We start from the raw sequence: 17,798 nt of genomic DNA, 5'->3' as shown, positions 1-17,798 counted from the left end.
GTTAACATTCGCTGATTTCTAACTCTGTTACAGTAACATACATACCTAATTCGTTGCTGCTGGCTAGTAGATTCCTTCTATCCTGGAGGATATTTTCCAGTTCTGACAAATCAGTAGCTAGTAAAGCTAATCCTAAGCATTGTTCGAGTTGTGTTTTTCTTCTGTTAAAACTAATTTCGATAAACTGTCGTTTGAGATGCAATTCGTCCAACCAGCCTTGGACTTGAGATATAGCTAAAAATATATCTAAATCAATAATTATATTTTTATATACCTACATTAAAAATAATATTTTCGTTTTTACATAGGGTCTCCATAAAGGTTTTTGGAAATTCCGGACAACTGAAGTCAGAAATCCGGACAAAATCCGGACGTCGCAAAAAAGAAACTATAAATTATATGCAGGTATGAAGAAATATTTATATACACATCTGACTAAACTTTACTTAATTGAGGCTTAAAAATTATAGAATTAGTGAATCCTTGAGCGATTCGGAAAGTATTCTCTCTGACATTGAAGAAGAGGCATTCAGAACCATTATTCTTTTTGTAATTTTGAAGACTTAAATTTTTTTGAATTGTATTATTTGTATTGTGTATTTTTTGTTGTTTGTATTTTTTTGTGATTTTGTTGTTTGTGAGTGCTTTGTCGATGAAGCTGTTTTGGCTTTTTGCACAATAAAGCGTTGTTTGTTTGTTTGTTGTTGTTGTTGTCATTTTTGGATTGCTTCCAGCAAGATAGAAACGGAAGTATGAATATACATACCCTATGTATGAAAAATGGTGCACTGAAAAAAAAGTACGCAACTATGGAAATGAAAAGGTACTCATAACATATTTTTCCAATTTATCCGCTACTTATAAGCCTTCATCTCTGTGGGCTTTCTATTCAATGATACATATACATACTATGATATCAATTAAAATGAATATATATATACAGGGTGGCCCATCGAAAACGTTCCGCAAGGCATAACAGCCAGAGTAATTTTTATTTCAGAAAATTCAAAAACACGTCAATTTTGTTTGCGAGGGGGACAACTTTTGTCCCAAAAATGATTGCAAAATCTTCAACCCTCTGAGCGGGGGTGTCATCCCCAACTTTTTTCAAATGGGAAGGCGGGTCAAGTATATTTCCCCGCTTCATTTTTGAAAATCGGTCGAGTCATTGAGAAAATAAGGAAGATTGAAATTTGAAAAGTTTATTTAAACATTTATCAGACTAAATGATAAGGATAAATTCCTTCAACCAATTTGCTGTTTTTTCTTATTATTTGTAGATGTTTACGCATTTTTTTACTTGCCACAAGGTTGAACGATCAGGTGCGGTAGTTGCTAGATAGCTGTTCTGTGTCTTGTGCATTGAAGTTCTTCTCAATATCGTTAAACTTTTTAACAATTATGGTGTACTCACTTGCAGAAAAAGTGGATATAATCGAACTTTATTTTAAAAATAATGAATGTGGCAATCGGTTTGCGCAGATATTCAGTGAACGCCATCCTGACAAACACCTTTATGGCAAAATTGTTCGCGATTTAGTAGCAAAATTTTACGAAACTGGTTCCGTTATGAATAAAAAGAGGCAGAGGGAAAATCCTGTAGTAAATGAAGCTATGGAGGTATTCGTATTGGGCCAAGTTAGCCAATGAGACCGCGACCGGCGTGAATCGTACAAGTGTCCAAACGATATTAAAAAAACACAAGTTCCACCCGTACAAAATTCAGTTGGTACAAGAACTCAACGGAAACGATTTTGATCGTCGCGGGATGGTATTTTTGGAAATTCTATTGTAGGTCAGTTTAACGATATTGAGACCGCACCTGATCGTTCAACCTTGTGGCAAGTGAAAAAATAGAGTAAACATCTAGAAATAATAAGAAAAAAACCCAAATTGGTCGAAGGAATTTATCCTTATCATTTATTCTGATAAATGTTTAAATAAACTTTTCAAATTTCAATCCTTCATATTTCCTCAATGACTCGACCGATTTTCAAAAACGAGGCGGGGAAATATAGAGAATAGAAAGCTCTTTTCATTGCGGCGCCACTTGACCCCCCTTCCCATTTGAAAAAATTTGGGGGATGACACCCCCGCTTAGAGGGTTGAAGATTTTGCAATCATTTTTGGGGCAAAAGTTGTCCCCCTCACAAACAAAATTGACGTGTTTTTGGATTTTTTGAAAAAAAAATATCCTGGCCATTATGTCTTGCGGAACGTTTTCGATGGGCCACCCTGTATATGCTTCATCAGGCATTTGAAGATTGTTCAAACTGTATCATTAACATTTATAATAAATAAGTTTTCATGTTTTTATAATTATTATCAATAGAACAGTTTACCTATTTCTATTTAGTAGGTATTTAGTGCAAAATAAATGTTTTACAAAATATTTTTTCTCTTTGGTAGTCATGTAAACAAGGAGTGCGGTAATGAAAATGCGTGAGTTAAAAAGCTCTTAACTCTCTCAGAATGCATGAGTTAAGAGCTCACTGACGTAGATAAAAAATATTAAATACCTCGATTAACAGAAGTTCGTATTCGTTCGGGTCTAGAGTCGATGGTTCCTTCAGCACCAAGTTCTTTCAATTTGCCCAATAATGAGTTTCCTACTTGCAGTGCACCCATCAAAGTTTCCAACAGCGATCTAAAGCACGAAAATATACAAATTGACTATCGAAAGTTAAAAATACACACCACTATGTTTCTTTAACTCTTTTTAACTAAGGAACTATCCATGCATTCATGCATTAGAGACGGAAATGACATCATGACCCCCTATTTTTGACAGTTTTAGTTAATTGGCACATTTGAATGTGATTTGAACTTACGGATTTGTTGTGCTTTTCTGAGCTTAAAGGCGGGCGGCCACTGCGAGCGAAACTAAACTAAGGGAAGATAAGATTTGTAAAAATTAGCTTCCATACTTTTTAATGCGTCAGCGGCTACTTGACCGACACAAACGAAAATATATGAACGAAGATTCGAATCGTAGTTTAGTTTCGCTCGTTTTAGTTCGTGACAGGTTCCAGCGAATTTTTCGCAGCGATTAGTTCTATGATAGCAGAGATACAATTCGAAAACTTAGCTGACTACTGAGCGAAAATCGTTCCCAGTGGAGTTCCCATTTGATTACCGTTTGTTTTCATATTCTTAGCTTAGTTTAGTTACGCTCGCAGTGGCCGCTCGCCTTAATATTGTTTTTCTACAAACGTCAGTTAAAATGTAATTTTTAACGCATGCTTGTCAGTGCCTAAAATGTGACATTATGTCACTGATGGTAAAAGTCATTTACTTTTAGCACTGGTGCTAACGTGATTTACTTTTAACACATCTTTTAACACTGAAGCGATAATATTACCATAGCAACCATCAACTTACACTATGTGTGCTAAAAGTGATTTTATTTTGTTCGAAGGGATGGGACACGACGCCGAAGGCTTCCCTTCTCACAAAATGAAATACCACTTTTCTAGCATTGTTTTTTGTTTTAAGTTTGTTGATAAGCACTTTATTTATAAACAAGAAATATTGTTCTTAGTATGGTATTTTCTTTTCAAATAAATAGCTCAAACCTAGAGAAAAAAAGTATACCTATACATAGAGGCGTAATGAAATAGGTAAATCAAAATTTGTTTAAAGATGTTAAATTTCCAAAAAGATATGACTTGCCTTCTCAAATCATGTATTTTTGTTAGGAAATCTTTGATTTCTTCTATCTGTATTGGTACGGAACTATCTACACATGCGGCCTCTAGAGCATCGTTATTTTGGAAAAATTCGTCTGCTTTGGTGTGGTACTGAACGTTGAGATCTAATATAAGCTGAAAAATACAAATAATCAGTTTTATAATCAGTTAAAGAACCACTAAATTTAAGACTTCATTTGAATTTGGTTCATATATGGCTTTGTTTACTCTGTATCAACTATAAAAATGTCTGTTTTGTTAATAGTTTCATTTCATTTTTAATATTTTATAGAGTTTAAAAGCTATTCTGACAAATTATATTGTTTAAAATGTCTTAAATTTAAAAAAAAGGTTATAAAATCTTATATTTTTTATATGAGATATAGTATTTGTTCTTACCTTTCTGAGTTCAAGAGTTGAGTTGATATCTCTCCAAGCTCTACCTAGAGACTCCGCCATGGCTGCGTAGACTTCAGCTCTGGGTCTCTGAGTGGCTATCAGCTGATCAGCTTGTCTTAGTAACTCTTCCACCGGACTTTGTTTATTCTAAAAAAATAAAACATTCTTTTTACTATCTAAGTTTAATCTAAATTGCAAAAATATGTTTTGTAACTTAAACAAGTTCCTCGTATACAGACGGCACAAGAAAGTCAGAAGGTGTAGGAGCTGGAGTACAGGGGCACAAGGGTCACAAGGGTATCAAAAAAGCTGATGAAATCAGTCAATGCCATCAATGCTATTTCTACGTCCAGAACCCTTCTGCAGTCACAAGAATAGCCAAAAATCAGTGGGTAGCCAACAAATATCTAGAATGGTGGAGAAATTCACCGGAGCAGAGACAGTTAAAAAAGTTCAGTAGTAGAACATTCGCCAAAATTCACGACAGACCTGTTAAGCAAACACAGAAAGACGGGTAATGCTCTAGTGGGTAAACTAAAAAGATATTGTCAGCTTACTAGGCATCTAAAGAACAAGATAGAGGATTAAGACTCCAAGCTGCAAGACTTTGTGAAAAGGATACAACTGGAAGTAACCTAAGGATCAGAAGAGGACCACAATAGATTTAAAAAGGTAGCAGTAGAACAGGCTGATAGCCATCCCAATAACACTGCATATAGAGTAGCAGTTTTGGAGTAATAGGTTTAGTAGTATAAAACATAGGTACCTATGTCATATACTAGTAACTGTTATATGACATAACATGTACCTAAAAAATCAATCAAACTAAAAATTAATTAAAACATAATTTATTTTATGTAATATATGATGATCATTTAATCATTATGTTAAATATTCGCTTTCTTCTTTCTAGGATTTAACATTGCCTCAGTGTGTTAATCACTCACAATTTTATTATACCAGCATTTCAAATACAATCAAAGCCAAGTACACTTTGAACAAAGCAAAGAAAACATATATATTTAACCCACACAGTAACATGGTTTATACACCCACCATAGCCTTATTTTTAAATAGGTGAAAATATACATTTGCATATTACTTTCAATTTCTCCTAGCATTGCATTTTTAAAATATTTTCATTATTATGCTGTATGTTAGTTTATATAGAAAAATAAATCAAATTTATGTTTTTTATGGAATATAAGTTTAAAGTGCCTAAGTAGAGATATCGAATTTACACAGCTTGAAGGTTGAAAAAATCAAAATAAAAATAATAATTAGTCAATAAGAATATGAGAAAATCTGCTATAAAGAGCACTATAATCGTATTATGATTAAATTGAAATAATACACTAAGAATAATCACACTTAAAGATTTGCTGGCCATAATGATGAAAAGTAAGAAGACCTTGAATTTTACATATTAATTACTGCCATGAATCATTCCTTCAGGTTCATATAAAGGTTAATGGATTATTTTGGTAAAAAAACTACCTGAAAGGCATGGGAATGTAACAAAATGATCCTAATGGAGTCAGGCTTTTGATATTTTATATTAATACAAAACTAAAGTATATTTATCTTCGTGATTAATCACGAAGGAAAATATTAAATATCAGTATAGCTGAAAATAAGAAATTACATAAAATGTGGCTTTAATTTTTGTGTTCATAGTATTTAAACGGTATTTTTTTATTATACAAAGAAAATAAAGTTCTCCTACTCTAAGTGCCAATCCACCAAGAATAGAAGGTAATGAAAAAGCAAACGATTTATATAGAAAAGGAGCGAACACTCCACTAACTGAACCAGAACCGTTCTGCTTCCCAAACGGAAGCTCAAAGCAGAATTAAAGAACTTGGAAGACTCAATCCGTAACCTGAAATGGGAATGTCCAAAAGGTCTAAGACAAACTAAAAAATTCTCAGGACTTATGACCGAGAAAAATCAAGGATTTTGATTTAAGTAAGTATAATCTTCGGATTGTCACGGAGATTTTAATAGGACACTGTTCCATCAATAAACACCTCAGTAGATTGAAGTTAAGAAACAATGGCGATTACAGATTCTGTGGGGGAAAAAGGGGAAATACGCCATAAACTTTGCTTTGGTATGACTGATATCGGAGATGGAGAACTAATCTCCGTAAAATCGGCTCAGATACTGGGTTTTGTTAAAGCCCTGTATGATGAGTTATAACTCAAAAAAGGAGGACACAATCGATCTACAAAGGTAGCGGTGATTAACTTCACCCCCTCCCATACAATCTACAACGTATATTTAAACATTCCAGGAATATCTAGTATTGTTTGTACCCTTCTTTTAAACTAATGATTTCTTTAGTACTATATGTATCAGTCAGTATTGTTTTTAGTATTCGTTGTATTTTTGTTCTGTGTATGTATTTTTACAAAAATAGCAAAATGGCAACGCTTGATCGGAATTTCGTTTATTTAAAATGTAAACTCCGACCATCCACTTGAGGTATTTTTAAACCGATTTATTTCAGTTCAGATAAACTGAAAGCTCTATAATACCAACTCTTTTATCGCAAATGTGCAGTACGAAAATAGAAAAATATCTGTGGAGTAACGTAAGTTTAAATTCCAATGTAGCAAAAATTAAAAGCAGAAGTTTCTGATCTGTATGAATGTTACTACTTAAGCCCTAATTGAACAAATAACTTGTATTATACTACTGAGGGAATAAAATATACATTTTCGCCATTTTTTAAGTAAAAAGCTCTCATGATAGAAATCTCTACGAGCAACCGTCCTCAAGATATTTGGAATGGTAATAATCAATACATGTCATTATTGACAAAAGTTAACATATTGACTAGATAGATAATAGACTGAAATAATAAATTTTGAAATGCTTTTGTGCCAAAGATTCAACAGAGCTATTTTATCATAAATTTTCGAGATTTAAGTTTACTATTTCAAATTCATTTTAGTTAAATAAATTTCTAGTGAACATATTTAATTTTTGTCAATGATGACATGTACTGATTATTACGATTCCAAATAATTTTTAAATAAAAACTGGCGAAAATGTATATTTTCCTCAGTAGTGTAATACAAGTACAAACAAAAATTATTACTCTTCAAAAGAGTTAAAAATATGCAGGTGGTGCCCAATACAAATACGACAATTATTTCTCATTCAAGTTAGTTAGTACCTTTTATCTCCGAAACGAAGCATTTTAAAACATGAAATCATACTTTCTTACTAATTTTTGTCTGCAGAATATATTGTAGAAGTTTCCCGATTAAAATTCGGAGTACCTTTTATATTAATAAATAATGAACTTACTTGTAACTGTCGTAGAACTTCATTGTGTGCTCTTTGAAGTTCCAGTGCTTCTGCTAATGTGTTTCCTAAAATGGTGAGTTCTGGTGTGATTTCTAATATTTTCAAGTGAATCCAGTCTCCAACCTAAAATGAAAAAAAAGAGTATTAATTTTATATTTGGCTGAATTCACTGCTGCTGTCTTTATTTAAAATTAAAAAAAAATATTTTGCAATGTCAAAAAATTACAACAAGTTGTTATACAGGGTGAGTCTTAAATAAGTGCAAATATTTTCACGGTTGGTAGATCTCGATAAAAGAAACGTATTTTCTCTTTACCGTTTTTCAAATAAATCCAAAATAACCGTTGTTTTACTTTGACAATTTCTAAAAAAATATTTTAAAAATTGAGAAAATTTTGAGAACCACTGAATTTTCTTTCTTGTAAATTTAATATTCTACCTATGTTGCCATATTATCAACAAATTATGTTTTTTAATAAAAACTAAAAAAAATTTCAATTTTTTTTAAAAAAATTCCTAATTTTCAATTTTTTTTTGTTTCTGTGGTCGGAATATACTACCCCTAAAAAGATTTGCACTTATTTAAGACTCACCCTGTATATTTTAAGCTATTTAAATTTTCAAGAAATATTTTACAGCTATTACTTGAGGTACCTATAAAATGTGCTATTTCTTATACCGGGTGTTAAATCAGAAGTGGCTCACCCATATAACTTTTTTTAATTTTTCATATAAGAAAAACGAGATTTGCTTTTTAACGTATTAAATTAGTTTGGGTCACTTCCTCTTTCGCCCTCTTGCAAGTTCATCTTTATGATACTTATGTGAAAAGATATCAAAAGAGAGACTGCATTTATCGCTATGGGATATATTCTACTATATTGGCATATTGTAATTGATGTATTAATTACATTCTCATTGAATTCAAAAACAAAAAAGTTACAAAAACACCTTGTAAAAGATCTATTATGTAGTGAGTGAACAGACATCTCTATATGTCAAATATCTTGAATGATTATTAACATTCTTCGTGAGAAAATAATTTCAGACCTGTATCTCCGAAGCGTCTGAGAACAACAACGCGCAAATGATCTCTTGGAGAATGCTGGGCCACCAATTTAATTTGACCTTCACACTTTCATGCTTCGAATAACATTGAACTGAATTACAAGATATGCCATCATCAAGTACATCTAATTAAAGATCTAATTTACAAAGAAATACAAAGTACTTACTAATGACTACAGATCATTCGTCATCTAATATATTTTTTCTGAGATCTTTTTCTTCAAATATTTACTTTTAAGTTCTTCTTTGATATTTGTCCACACAGAATATTTTATTTATATTAATGACCTAGCTCTGATTAAATATACCGGCTATTTTGTGAGAAAAGTGGCTCACCTATACAACTTTCTTCACTTCACGTGTACAACGTTCTCAACTTCGGTCACTTCCTTTTTCACCAGAAATGACTACAACTTTTGATTTTTAAATACTACCTTAGAAATATTTTTACTTTATTTGCTAGAAAATGGCAAACTCCAGTTGATTTTCCTATAAGTTGATTCTCAATATTATTACCAACCCATAAGCCGTTTAATCTTATTTCAAGTTCAATTTGTCATTTCAAAATATTGTATGCTAATTTTATGTAAAACAACCTATTTACATTTAGCATAAATAACTGCGGCAAAATACGCTTATAACTTTCCTTATAACTATCAACTGTGTATCTTTCAAAACTTCGTAATATTTACATTATGAATTTCTTACATGAGAAAATGCGGCCTTGTCTATCAACAACAAAAATAAAATTTCTCTTGGTTAAAAATAACCCAGAAAATTCATATAAATTTACGCACAACGCTGACGACCTAAATTTAAAATTTGTTTAAAATTTATATCCTAAATTTTATTTAATCTAACCGTGAATAAATAAATTATGAAATAAATCATTTTGGAATGAAATTTTTACTGAAAAATTGATAAGAAAGTAAAAATGTAAATTATGTCTTGTAAAAAAACATAAAACTTGTCAAAAATTAACACTAATTATAGAAAGATTAAAAAAGGATAGAACCGTTTCCAGACACACAAATAAAAAAAAATTAAACTATGTATACCATTTAAAAATAATTTTACTCGATATAAACACAAATTACAATCTTAAGGTCAAGTAAGGCAGTAAGCGCCATTAAGAAATAAAGAAGAGTACCTACGAGCCAAGTAAATGATGTCTAGGGCATCTAGGGCTTGACCCCGCCAAAATTATCATCGATTTTCATTCCCAAGCTGTCAAAGCCGCTTTATTTCTATCGTATAGTATTTTATGTCTCAATATTTTGCTTCGTGTATTCCAAAAATAGGATTAGATTTTGGTTGATAACAGTCCAATTTTTTAAGCAACAAACAATTGTGTTTAATAAACGCTATTGATACCTAAACAAAGACATTATAAAGATAGACCGAACATCTCATTCATAAATACTCGTTGGTAGTGTATCAAACATTCCAATGTGTCAAACAAGGACAGAAGAGACAGAGAAGTCTAAAATTTCCGACCCCGGCAACTAGGCGCATTTGGATTGTTCTAATGGCCAGTGGTGTATCGTTTTTTGGAACGAATTTAATTAGTAAAGTAAAAGTAAAGTAATTAGTAAAATTTTTACTCCATATTAATATACTACATTAACACTTTTTCGTTAGATGAGTTTTGTTATAAGGTCTAATATAATAATATAATTAATATCCCATTATGTTGAAACGTTAGTAGGTAGTTTTCGAAAATCGCTCCAACGTCGATATTCAATTTAAACTTTCAGTTACTTCTATACAAACACTCAGTTACTTTTGAATACTTACAGAGTGACTCAGGCTTCCGAAACAGTTCTATATTAGGTTTGTGGTTAGTAACTTTTATTTCAATTTTTTTTTAGAATATGGAGGCAATGGTAAAGCACGTTTTAGACATTTTTGTAATCATAGGTGGCCGGAACATATTTTCAAACTAAAGTTGTAGATATGTCATTAAATTTCCATTCCAGAAATACATAGGGTTGCCACCTGTCCATTTTTGAAAAGGGCAGTCTTTTGGAATAACTTGTCCTTTTGACTTTTTTGACTTAAAAAGTCATTTTTATTTACGTATTTTCCTGAGAGAATAAGAGAACTTAGAACTTCCTGTTTAATCTCTGAGAAAATTACCTACAGCAAACAGAAATATTCTTTTGAATGAATATTACGTTTATTTACAAATCCATTACTTAGGTAGCTTAATCAGACAATCAAATTTTAGTTATACGTCCCAATCTTCATGAACTGTATTAAGCATATGAATTGCGGTTTGAATCACCCTGTATGTTGACAAAAATATTTTGAAAATGTGCGTTACAATGGCCCCACCAAACCAAATGCAACGTTTATATTCAAATTTGTTATGATCTACAACAGTTAATAGTAATTGAGACAAATTATAATTCAATTACCGGCTACTACGTTCTTGTTTTAATAGATCAAAATTCAACAAATATAATTAAAAATTATATTAATTTTGCGAGGCTCCCTTGTGGGACGCCTATGTACTATTACGGCGGAAACAATACCTACCTGTGAAAAGACAAATTCGGGTAATTTGAGCTTATTTTTTCACAAATTTGACACTGTCCTACCATATTGAACATTCGCAGATTCAAAAGTACGTTAAACAAAAACTACTGAAAACCACTGAAAAGTTCACTTCGGCCTTGATTCCGACTTCAAACACACCGTAAGCTAAACGTAGTACGCTATAACGGACCAAGAGCCGTCGCGAGGGGTGGTGGGACGGACGGCTCATTTCATTCTGGAAGACTAGCAGCGACGTCGCCAATAGTTCTAGACGTTTCAGCACATTAAACAGTAATCATGTCCTTTAATAGTAATGCATATATCCTCTGGTTAATAACATATTATTACGCATGCTTCTTTAAAAATAAACTATTAATTTAATTAAGAAATTGAGATTTATTGATATCCGGTGAAGGTTTTAAAGTCACCTTTTCTGCAAATCAAACTTAAGTAGATAGGCGCAAATTTGAGATGTGGCAATGTCGTCTTCTCTATTTCAGTTGGTTTTTACAGTACGTAGTCAACCTCCTATTGTTTGATCGGGTTAAAATGCACAATGTGATATTTGTTCTTACTAAATCTATGTACCTAAATAACATAAAAACAACCTTGACAATCGAATACGTTTATGCCCGTTACAGTGTCTGACCTCTATACAGGGCGTATCAAATTAAACCCAGATTCAGTTCGAGTCGACTGATTTTAATTTAGTCCAGACAATACTTCATTAACAAATGATAATATGATTTAAAAATCGTAAAAATGTATATGTTACTGTAAATGTCCGAAATGCGGTAAAACCTAGGATTTACCAAAAGCAAGTGGTAGTAAAAACCAACCAACCCCACCAAATAACCATCTAACCAATGCATTAACACCCCCCAAATAACCAGGCTAACCTAATTAGTTAATGCTTTTGGTAAATCCTAGGTTTAGCACGCTTATCCTAGGTTTTACCGCATTTCGGACATTTACAGTAACATATATATTGAATAATTTACGAACAGTTATTTTTATATTTAATGCAAAATGCATTTGAATATCCTGCTAACAGAACTATTCAGCCCCCATGCGGTTTGTTAATAAGATATTGTAGAGCAGATAAATCTTACGTTGCTCAAAATATTTTTGATAAAGATTAATTGTATCAAACAAGTCTCAAACTAGAGGCAATTATATGTATATGACAGCGTCAAAATAAATAAATGTAAAGATAATATGGACAGAGATAATGATCCAGCTTCTTCCAGTTCCCTGGTCCTATTGCTCTAGTCTCAGTAATTAAATGTTACGCTCGATTGGTTTTGGCCAGCTTGGCTAATTTTGTCACGCTTCGTCTTTACCAACCGAGCGCCTATTTAAAGGCTCGATTTGTAAACAGTAGTTTAGTTTTAATCATCTGTTGATCATGCTAATAAGGTCATAGTAAAACGCAGGTCAAGCGTTTCAAGTAATATACCGGGTGCTTCCCAAAAGTGGCTCACCCCCTCTAACTTTTTCATTTTTCAAGATAAAAAAACGAGATTTGGTATGTTAGTATATGACATAAATTAGGAATAATTGACGAATTCAATTATTGTTTTTGGCCACTTCCTGTTTCACCGGAAATGACTACAACTTTTGATTTTTAAATTGCACCCTCGGTACTATATTCGATAGAAAATGATACTCTGAGTAGAATGACATATCATAGATCAACTTTTGATTTGTTTTTTTTTTTTGATCATATATCAGCTTTTCATTTTTGCTTTAAAAGAAATTGTATTATAAATTTCAATCTAAAGTGCCATGGCTGTATTAAAAACACTAATTTTTAATCAGAAACCTTGGAAAAATAGATTTGATCGTCTAATGCTTTTCGGTTTTTCGTGTCTGATCCTGGTCGGTTAAAAGATGCCCAAATCGTATTTTTAATCATATCTCAATTTTTTTAAATGGAACAAGGGTGGCTTATTAGTATATTTGGAAAAAGCATTTTTTTACGTATCATTTGGTACCACACACTTGGTATTTCGAGTCAAATTGTCGTTATGAACCGCATTTTACAATTTCAAATAAAGACTTCAGCTCTGGGTCTCTGAGTGGCTATCAGCTGATCAGCTTGTCTTAGTAACTCTTCCACCGGACTTTGTTTATTCTAAAAAAATAAAACATTCTTTTTACTATCTAAGTTTAATCTAAATTGCAAAAATATGTTTTGTAACTTAAACAAGTTCCGCGTATACAGACGGCACAAGAAAGTCAGAAGGTGTAGGAGCTGGAGTACAGGGTCACAAGGGTCACAAGGGTATCAAAAAAACTGATGAAATCAGTCAATGCCATCAATGCTATTTCTACGTCCAGAACCCTTCTGCAGTCACAAGAATAGCCAAAAATCAGTTGGTAGCCAACAAATATCTAGAATGGTGGAGAAATTCACCGGAGCAGAGACAGTTAAAAAAGTTCAGTAGTAGAACATTCCCCAAAATTCACGACAGACCTGTTAAGAAAACACAGAAAGACGGGTAATGCTCTAGTGGGTCAACTAAAAAGATATTGTCAGCTTACTAGGCATCTAAAGAACAAGACAGAGGATTAAGACTCCAAGCTGCAAGACTTTGTGAAAAGGATAGAACTGGAGAATGTAACCTAAGGATCAGAAGAGGACCACAATAGATTTAAAAAGGTAGCAGTAGAACAGGCTGATAGCCATCCCAAAAACACTGCATATAGAGTAGCAGTTTTGGAGTAATAGGTTTAGTACTATAAAACATAGGTACCTATGTCATATACTAGTAACTGTTATATGACATAATATGTACCTAAAAAATCAATCAAACTAAAAATTAATTAAAACATAATTTATTTTATGTAATATATGATGATCATTAAATTTAATCATTATGTTAAATATTCGCTTTCTTCTTTCTAACATTTAACATTGCCTCAGTGTGCTAATCACTCACAATTTTATTATACCAGCATTTCAAATACAATCAAAGCCAAGTACACTTTGAACAAAGCAAAGAAAACATATATATTTAACCCACACAGTAACATGGTTTATACACCCACCATAGCCATATTTTTAAATAGGTGAAAATATACATTTGCATATTACTTTCAATTTCTCCTAGCATTGCATTTTTAAAATATTTTCATTATTATGCTGTATGTTAGTTTATACAGAAAAATAAATCAAATTTATGTTTTTTATGGAATATAAGTTTAAAGTGCCTAAGTAGAGATATCGAATTTACACAGCTTGAAGGTTGGAAAAAAAATCAAATAAAAATAATAATTAGTCAATAAGAATATGAGAAAATCTGCTATAAAGAGCACTATAACCGTATTATGATTAAATTGAAATAATACACTAAGAATAATCACACTTAAAGATTTGCTGGCCATAATGATGAAAAGTAAGAAGACCTTGAATTTTACATATTAATTACTGCCATGAATCATTCCTTCAGGCTCATATAAAGGTTAATGGATTATTTTGGTAAAAAAACTACCTGAAAGGCATGAGAATGTAACAAAATGATCCTAATGGAGTCAGGCTTTTGATATTTTATATTAATACAAAATTAAAGTATATGTATCTTCGTGATTAATCACGAAGGAAAATATTAAATATCAGTATAGCTGAAAACAAGAAATTACATAAAATGTGGCTTTAATTTTTGTGTTCATAGTATTTAAACGGTATTTTTTTATTATACAAAGAAAATAAAGTTCTCCTACTCTAAGTGCCAATCCACCAAGAGATAGAAGGTAATAAAAAAGCAAACGATTTATATAGAAAAGGAGCGAACACTCCACTAACTGAACCAGAACCGTTCTGCTTCCCAAACGGAAGCTCAAAGCAGAATTAAAGAACTTGGAAGACTCAATCCGTAACCTGAAATGGGAATGTCCAAAAGGTCTAAGACAAACTAAAAAATTCTCAGGACTTATGACCGAGAAAAATCAAGGATTTTTCTTGATTTAAGTAAGTATAATCTTCGGATTGTCACGGAGATTTTAATAGGACACTGTTCCATCAATAAACACCTCAGTAGATTGAAGTTAAGAAACAATGGCGATTACAGATTCTGTGGGGGAAAAAGGGGAAATACACCATAAACTTTGCTTTGGTATGACTGATATCGGAGATGGAGAACTAATCTCCGTAAAATCGGCTCAGATACTGGGTTTTGTTAAAGCCCTGTATGATAAGTTATAACTCAAGAAAGGAGGACACAATCGATCTACAAAGGTAGCGGTGATTAACTTCGCCCCCTCCCATACAATCTACAACATATATTTAAACATTCCAGGAATATCTAGTATTGTTTGTACCCTTCTTTTAAACTAATGATTTCTTTAGTACTATATGTATCAGTCAGTATTGTTTTTAGTATTCGTTGTATTTTTGTTCTGTGTATGTATTTTTACAAAAATAGCAAAATGGCAACGCTTGATCAGAATTTCGTTTATTTAAAATGTAAACTCCGACCATCCACTTGAGGTATTTTTAAACCGATTTATTTCAGTTCAGATAAACTGAAAGAAGCTCTATAATACCAACTCTTTTATCGCAAATGTGCAGTACGAAAATAGAAAAATATCTGTGGAGTAACGTAAGTTTAAATTCCAATGTAGCAAAAATTAAAAGCAAAAGTTTCTGATCTGTATGAATGTTACTAAGCCCTAATTGAACAAATAACTTGTATTATACTACTGAGGGAATAAAATATACATTTTCGCCATTTTTTAAGTAAAAAGCTCTCATGATAGAAATCTCTACGAGCAACCGTCCTCAAGATATTTGGAATGGTAATAATCAATACATGTCATTATTGACAAAAGTTAACATATTGACTAGATAGATAATAGACTCAAATAATACATTTTGAAATGCTTTTGTGCCAAAGATTCAACAGAGCTATTTTATCATAAATTTTCGAGATTTAAGTTTACTATTTCAAATTCATTTTAGTTAAATAACTTTCTAGTGAACATATTTAATTTTTGTCAATGATGACATGTACTGATTATTACGATTCCAAATAATTTTTAAATAAAAACTGGCGAAAATGTATATTTTTCTCAGTAGTGTAATACAAGTACAAACAAAAATTATTACTCTTCAAAAGAGTTAAAAATATGCAGGTGGTGCCCAATACAAATACGACAATTATTTCTCATTCAAGTTAGTTAGTACCTTTTATCTCCGAAACGAAGCATTTTAAAACATGAAATCATACTTCCTTACTAATTTTTGTCTGCAGAATATATTGTAGAAGTTTCCCGATTAAAATTCGGAGTACCTTTTATATTAATAAATAATGAACTTACTTGTAACTGTCGTAGAACTTCATTGTGTGCTCTTTGAAGTTCCAGTGCTTCTGCTAATGTGTTTCCTAAAATGGTGAGTTCTGGTGTGATTTCTAATATTTTCAAGTGAATCCAGTCTCCAACCTAAAATGAAAAAAAAACAGTATTAATTTTATATTTGGCTGAATTCACTGCTGCTGTCTTTATTTAAAATTAAAAAAAAATATTTTGCAATGTCAAAAAATTACAACAAATTGTTATACAGGGTGAGTCTTAAATAAGTGCAAATATTTTCACGGTTGGTAGATCTCGATAAAAGAAACGTATTTTCTCTTTACCGTTTTTCAAATAAATCCAAAATAACCGTTGTTTTACTTTGAAAATTTCACACCTCTACTTTTCAACCAATAACATGCTTTAATGTTGACTAGTTACCATGGCAACTGAAAAAATTTCCGGAAATTTTTTCGAGGCGCCACGAAACTTTAGTGGAAATTTTTTGACAGTTGAAAAGGTAAACATAAGATCTACAATCATAATGTGAATGAACTACAATGTCTATATATTGAAATATTACCCATTTGAGTTTTAGCATTTGATGTAACTAAGGTTGGTAATATTTTTTATTTAAGGAAATATGTTAGATATACCTACATATGAATTTCTTCGAAATTGCCATGTTCTAAAAAATATAGTTCTGCCGCCTTTATTTAACTAAAGCTGGTATTTTTCTATTTATATTTTTCGTAATAAATTTCTTGCAACTGCTTAGCAGTAGAGTTCCACATCACTTTGACCACACTTTCCTCAAAATTTTTCTTTTTCATATTAAATGCGTAGTCCTCCAGTATAGTAGCCAGCTGTACTATATACACTCATACACTCATGAATATTATACGACTTTTCATCACAAAATTCAACAAACTGTTTCCATACACTTGATTTTGATTTTCGGGTGTTATCTGGTTTTATATTTTCAATTTCTTCTTTAATGACTTGTTGGTTTACTTTTCCAAATCGCGACATTTCGCTATACACTTCTTACTCTACGTACAGACGTTAGATTGGAAAGTAGTAATAGCTTAATGACAGAATCGCAAACTATTCTTGCAACGGTCGCGATGTCAAAAACATCAAAAATTTCGGAGCGGTTCTTAAAAATTGAAATTATTTCTGCTTTTTGTTTGCTGTTGTTCTTAGCGACCGCTATAGCAGCGCCAGATCGCGTATAACGGTCGCGACCCAAAATAATTTCGCGATCCAAAATTTTTACGGGCTTTCCAATCTAAACTTGTTGCATTTATCTATGTTTAAAACTAGTAATAGCTTAATGACAGAATCGCAAACAAAAATGACAAAACACATAATATGTCAAAAACATCAATACCTTGGCCAACTTAAAAAATTGAAATTATTTTAAAATGTCATGTTGGATTAATTTTTTTTTTCAAATTTAGGTGTGAAATTTTCTTACCGAATACC

General features: G+C 31.8%; 2 protein-coding genes across 3 annotated transcripts in view; both read right to left on the bottom strand.

Annotated features, from left to right (window-relative positions):
• The window catches only part of LOC115879936 (titin), a 60,305-nt gene extending 52,780 nt beyond the window's left edge, over nucleotides 1–7,525 (bottom strand). For both annotated transcript variants that reach the window (XM_030897000.1, XM_030897002.1), the window contains exons 1-5: nucleotides 7,407–7,525; nucleotides 4,089–4,235; nucleotides 3,673–3,824; nucleotides 2,520–2,647; nucleotides 46–234 (exon numbers count right to left, since the gene is read on the bottom strand). In XM_030897000.1, the coding sequence (XP_030752860.1) occupies nucleotides 46–234; nucleotides 2,520–2,647; nucleotides 3,673–3,824; nucleotides 4,089–4,148 (529 nt within the window). In that variant the 5' untranslated portion in view covers nucleotides 4,149–4,235; nucleotides 7,407–7,525. The remainder of the gene's footprint in view (nucleotides 1–45; nucleotides 235–2,519; nucleotides 2,648–3,672; nucleotides 3,825–4,088; nucleotides 4,236–7,406) is intronic.
• LOC115879928 (coiled-coil domain-containing protein 141-like) overlaps nucleotides 4,905–17,798 on the bottom strand; it is a 39,362-nt gene continuing 26,468 nt past the window's right edge. The window contains exons 2-5 of the mRNA XM_030896987.1: nucleotides 16,338–16,460; nucleotides 13,078–13,152; nucleotides 7,407–7,529; nucleotides 4,905–4,913 (exon numbers count right to left, since the gene is read on the bottom strand). Of these exons, the coding sequence (XP_030752847.1) occupies nucleotides 4,905–4,913; nucleotides 7,407–7,529; nucleotides 13,078–13,152; nucleotides 16,338–16,460 (330 nt within the window). The remainder of the gene's footprint in view (nucleotides 4,914–7,406; nucleotides 7,530–13,077; nucleotides 13,153–16,337; nucleotides 16,461–17,798) is intronic.

The sequence above is a fragment of the Sitophilus oryzae genome, unplaced genomic scaffold (genome assembly GCF_002938485.1).
Source record: "Sitophilus oryzae breed Bouriz unplaced genomic scaffold, Soryzae_2.0 scaffold_1590_pilon_pilon, whole genome shotgun sequence".
NCBI lineage: Eukaryota > Metazoa > Arthropoda > Insecta > Coleoptera > Curculionidae > Sitophilus > Sitophilus oryzae.
This window is presented reverse-complemented; position numbering and strand designations above follow the sequence as displayed.